The sequence below is a fragment of the Schistocerca serialis genome, chromosome 3, assembly GCF_023864345.2.
Source record: "Schistocerca serialis cubense isolate TAMUIC-IGC-003099 chromosome 3, iqSchSeri2.2, whole genome shotgun sequence".
NCBI lineage: Eukaryota > Metazoa > Arthropoda > Insecta > Orthoptera > Acrididae > Schistocerca > Schistocerca serialis.
Genome location: NC_064640.1, coordinates 167,574,051 through 167,580,050, shown reverse-complemented (window position 1 = coordinate 167,580,050; position 6,000 = coordinate 167,574,051). Strand labels below are relative to the sequence as shown.

Below are 6,000 nucleotides of genomic sequence, written 5' to 3'. Positions count from 1 at the left end.
TTTTCTACTCCACTTGCAGGGTCGATTACAGTCAGTTCGCGTTTCTTCTTAATCCATGTGCAACAGCAAAAGTCGGAGTTAGAATAGGGGGGGGGGGGGCTTAGAGCATCATTTACATATGAAGATTCTAGAAGAATTTAGTGTTAAATACACTGCTAGCCCCGGCACCTCGCAACCTCTCTCGATGAGCGGGAAATCCGGATTCGACTCCCGGTCTGGCACAATTTTCACGGTCGTCATTGCACTAAACAGACGACGGTTGTCCATATGCATGTAGGAGGTGGGAGAGCGTACCTATGAGCGAGCCTGCGGGCGGCTGCGGGCTCGGCGCCGGGGGAGCGTGCGGCGGCTGCTGCGGCTGCGGCGCGGCGCCCAGCAGGTGCTGCGACTGGCCGCCGCCGCCCGCCGGCTGCGTCACCGCCTGCTGCGCCGCCTTCATCATCTTCTTGTACTTGCTGCGCCGGTTCTGGAACCATATCTTCACCTGCAACACACCACAGCCCGCCATCAACACGCTGTCCCACGCTCGAGCACATCACAATCACCAGCACTATTTATTTAGGGTGTAGCACTACAAATGAAGCACGATCAAAAAGGCAAGCCAAATATAAATCGCTACGCATGCGACAGCATGCGCTACTGACTGAACAATAATCGAAGCACCACAAAATAACTCCTAACTAAGATACGAGCATATGGGATTGGTTCCCAAGTATGTGAGTGGCTCCAAGACTTCTTAAGTAATAGAACCCAGTACGTTGTCCTCGATGGTGAGTGTTCATCGGAGGTGAGGGTATCATCTGGAGTGCCCCAGGGAAGTGTGGTAGGTCCGCTGTTGTTTTCTATCTACATAAATAATCTTTAGGATAGGGTGGATAGCAATGTGCGGCTGTTTGCTAATGATGCTGTGGTGTACGGGAAGGTGACGACGTTGAGTGACTGTAGGAGGATACAAGATGACTTGGACAGGATTTGTGATTGGTGTAAAGAGTGGCTGCTAACTCTAAATATAGATAAATGTAAATTAATGCAGATGAATAGGAAAAAGAATCCTGTAATGTTTGAATACTTCATTAGTAGTGTAGCGCTTGACACAGTCACGTCGATTAATTATTTGGGCGTAACATTGCAGAGCGATATGAAGTGGGACAAGCATGTAATGTCAGTTGCGGGGAAGGCGGATAGTCGTCTTCGGTTCAGTGGGAGAATTTTGGGAAGATGTGGTTCATCTGTAAAGGAGACCGCTTATAAAACACTAATACGACCTATTCTTGAGTACTGCTCGAGCGTTTGGGATCCCTGTCAGGTCGGATTCAGGGAGGACATAGAAGCAATTCAGAGGCGGGCTGCTAGATTTGTTATTCATAGGTTTGATCATCACGCGAGTGTTACAGAAATGCTTCAGGAACTCGGGTGGGAGTCTCTAGAGCAAAGCAGGCGTTCTTTTCGTGAATCGCTACTGAGGAAATTTAGACAACCAGCATTTGAGGCTGACTGCAGTACAATTTTACTGCCGCCAACTTACATTTAGCGGAAAGACCACAAAGATAAGATAAGAGAGATTAGGGCTCGTACAGAGGCATATAGGCAGTCATTTTCCCCTCGTTCTGTTTGGGAGTGGAACAGGGAGAGAAGATGCTAGTTGTGGTACAAGGTACCCTCCGCCACGCACCCTCTGGTGTATTGCGGAGTATGTATGTAGATGTAGATGTAGAAATACACTACTGGCCATTAAAATTGCTACACCAAGAAGAAATGCAGATGATAAACGGGTATTCATTGGACAAATATACTATACTAGAACTGACATGTGATTACATTTTCACGCAATTTGGGTGCATAGATCCTGAGAAATCAGTACTCAGAACAACCACCTCTGGCCGTAACAACGGCCTTGATACGACTGGGCATTGAGTCAAACAGAGCTTGAATGGCGCGTACAGGTACAGCTGCCCGTGCAGCTTCAACACGATACCACAGTTCATCAAGAGTAGTGACTGGCGTATTGTGACGAACCAGTTGCTCGGCCACCATTGACCAGACGTTTTCCATTGGTGAGGGATCTGGAGAATGTGCTGGCCAGGGCAGCAGCCGAACATTTTCTGTATCCAGAAAGGCCCTGCAACATGCGGTCGTGCATTAGCCTGCCGAAATGTAGGGTTTCGCAGGAATCGAATGAAGGCTAGAGCCACGGGTCGTAACACATCTGAAATGTAACGTCCACTGTTGAAAGTGCCGTCAATCCGAAATAAGAGGTGACCGAGACGTGTAACCAATGGCACTCCATACCATCACGCCAGGTGATACGCCAGTATGGCGGTGACGAATACACACTTCCAAAGTAAGTTCACCGTGATGTCGCCAAACACGGATGCGACCATCGTGATGCTGTAAACAGAACCTGGATGTATCCGAAAAAATGACGTTTTGCCAATCGTGAACCCAGGTCGTCGCTGAGTACATCATCCCAGGCGCTCCTGTCTGTGATGCAGCGTCAAGGGTAACCGCAGCCATGGTCTCCGAGCTGATAGTCCATGCTGCTGCAAACGTCGTAGAACTGTTCGTGCAGATGGTTGTTGTCTTGCAAACGTCCCCATCTGTTGACTCAGGGATCGAGACGTGGCTGCACGATCCGTTACGGCCAGGCGGATAAGATGCATGTCATCTCGACTGCTAGTGATACGAGGCCGTTGGGATCCAGCACGGCGTTCCGTATTATCCTCCTGAAACCACCGATTCCATATTCTGCTAACAGTCATTGGATATCGACCAACGCGACCAGCAATGTCGCGATACGATAAACCGCAATCGCGATAGGCTACAATCCGACATTTATCGAAGTCGGAAACGTGATGGTACGCATTTGTCCTCCTTACACGAGGCATCACGACAACGTTTCACCAGGCAACGCCGGTCAACTGCTGTTTGTGTATGAGAAATCGATTCGAAACTGCCGGCCGTTGTGGCCGAGCGGTTCTAGGCGATTCGGTCCGGAACCGCGCTGCTGCTACGGTCGCAGGTTCGAATCCTGCCTCGGGCATGGATGTGTGTGATGTCCTTAGGTTAGTTAGGTTCAAATACTGCTAAGTCTAGCGGACTGATGACCTCAGATGTTAAGTCCCATAGTGCTTAGCGCCTTTGGAACCTTGGTTGGAAACTTTCCTCATGTCAGCACGTTGTAGGTGGCGTCAACGTCGTGTGAATGCTCTGAAGAGGTAATCATTTGCATATCACAGCATCTTCTTCCTGTCAGTTAAATTTCGCGTCTGTAGCACGTCATCTTCGTGGTGTAGCAATTTTAATGGCCGGTAGTGTAATTAATGTAGAGTAATCAATTTTCGGAAATACTCTTGTCTAGGGAACAAATTTAACTGATTAACAATGCAAGATCACTGGTAAGCGCAAGATAAGCCAATGCAGATGTGAAATACTGGTTCATTAATAACTGATGGAACCACCAGAATGTTGAATGCGAGCAAACATGCATTGTGTGAATAGCAAGAATCCTCCGAAAATTTCAGGTAAAAGTGGTTTTCCGCCCACCATCGAAGATTGCGGACCTCGTGGGATCAGTTAAGGACAATCTGTTACTACGAAAGGCCGGCATTTACAAGATACCGTGCCAATGTGGTATGGCTTACATAGGTCAAACCACACGCAGCGTGAAAGAACGCTGCACTGAACATCAACGTTACACCCGCCTTTTGCAGCCAAGCAAGTCCGCTATTGCTGAACATTGTATTTCTACTGGACATTCAATGGAGTATGAGGAAAGAATGATTTTGTCCACAGCAACGTCTTTTTGGGACTCCATTATTAAAGAATCCGTACAAATACGACTGGCGGAAAATCTGTTAAACCGTGACAGCGGCTACCAGCTGGACAGTGCATGGAATCCCATCATCTCCACGATTTGCTCAAATCGAAGACGACAGAGTGCGTCGACGGCCGTGGCAAACAGCAACGCAGAGGGCGACTGAGTTCCGCTATTCCACTAGCGAGGGCGCTGCCGGCGGGCAGTGTTGGTTCAACTATCAAGTTTTTGACGCATGCGCAGAATAGTTACAGTACGTTATATATTGCGGAGCGGAGGACGTTATCGCCAGTCTGCGACGGCTCACCTGAAGATGACTGGCAGGTGCCCAGTTGAAATATCGTGCGAAGTATTGAACGACGACCGGCTACAGGCCCGAAATTTGTTTGAACAAACATGCATTGTGTTTTACAGACGACAGATGTCAGTTGGTGGAGTTCCATCCCCGTCGCCCTTGGTCGGTCAATACAGGGACGGTTAATGGTATTTGTGGATGGCGCTGGAGATGTCGTCCGATGATGTTCCAAATGTGCAACACTGGAGGCAGATCTGGCCATCAAGCAGGCCAAGGCAACATGTCAACACTCTGTAGACCATGATGGGTTACAACAGCGATATATGGGAGAGCGTTATCCTGTTGGAAAACACCTCCTGGAATGCTGTTCATGAATGACAGCACAAAAGGTCGAATCACCAGACTGACGTACAAATTTGCAGACAGGATGCGTGGCAAAACCACGAGAGTGCTCCTGCTGTCATACGAAATTGCACCGCAAACTGTAACTCCAGGTGTAGACCCAGCGTGTACAGCACGCAGACTGGTTGGTTGCAGGTCCTCACCTGGCCTCCTCCTAACCAACATACAGCCATCACTGGCACCGAAGCACAGCCAGCTTTCAGCAGGAAACACAATAGACCTGCCGTCTAATGAGCTCTCGCTTGACACCACTGAAGTCGCAAATGGCGGTGGTCTGTGGACGGTGGAATGCACGCTACAGGGCATCTGGCTAGGAGCTATCATTGAAGTAACCGATTTTTAACGGTTCGTTGTGTCAATATGATGCCAACTACTCCTCAAATTGCTGCTGCAGATGCAGTACGATGCGCCAGAGACATAGGCCGAACACGATGGTGTTCCTTCTCGGTACTGCCACATGGCCGGCCGTCCGGAATCCGGTCATCTTGCGACTGAACTTGCACGTGATCACCTCTGCCAGCAATAATGTATAGTGGCTACATTCCTACCAAGTCTTCCCGAAGGAACATCCGGCTTCTCGTAGTCGTATAACTCGCCCTCGTTCAAATTCAGTGAGGGGTTGATTATGGCGTATTTGTCCGCCCAAAGGCATTCTTTACTGACAGCAACCCACTACGTCCCATCTCCAAGGTAACTAAGGCTCACGATCGTTCCAGCGTGTGTTTAAAGTAAACATGCTTTGCATCCTCATAGCGCTGCTACTATCACCAAACTTATATGACTCGCACGAAATTGGAACAGACGTCATCTATCAGATGTAGAAACACGCTACCAATTTTTGTTTGCGTCGCACAGCTCACGAATGAAAACGGGATTTTTTCGGGGCTAACACCTCTGGTTCTATTGGTGATAGAAAGACAGGGTTAAATGTTTTGGATAGCTCTTGCGTTAGGGACCATTTGTACACCAACAGAAGGATCATCTTAGTATAACTATCGTACAATATAGGGGAAAGCTGGAGTAGCTCAAATGACTAAGCACTATGGGACTTAACATCTGAGGTCATCAGTCCCCTAGACTTAGAACTACTTAAACCTAACTAACCTAAGGACAGCACACACATCCATGCCCGAGGCAGGATTCGACCACAGCGGCCGGCGGAAAGCTGGAATATTACAAAATCATCCAGCTTAGGTAAATGGAGCATATCGGTTGGTTCTTTTTGCATTAAATATGGTCTCTTGTGCTCCTTAAGTAGCTTATGGGGCCACCATTTGGTGGACGTGTGGTTCCTGAGAAACCCAGGATAACACGGTTTTTGGGCACCAAAATCGATCCGCGGATAGCAAGACGGCTATATGCACAGCAAATGGCTGACATTTTTACGATATGTTCCTAAGGTCTCGATCTGGAACAACCTTGGAAATTTTCTTGTTATCTTTATATGTTCCAAAGACACAGATTTTCAAAGTTATTCTACTTGTACACG

General features: G+C 48.3%; 1 protein-coding gene across 1 annotated transcript in view; it reads right to left on the bottom strand.

Annotated features, from left to right (window-relative positions):
• Positions 1 to 244: 244 nt before the first annotated feature.
• LOC126470731 (homeotic protein distal-less-like) overlaps positions 245 to 6,000 on the bottom strand; it is a 297,046-nt gene continuing 291,290 nt past the window's right edge. The window contains exon 4 of the mRNA XM_050098735.1: positions 245 to 484. Coding sequence (XP_049954692.1) covers positions 245 to 484 — 240 coding nt within the window. The remainder of the gene's footprint in view (positions 485 to 6,000) is intronic.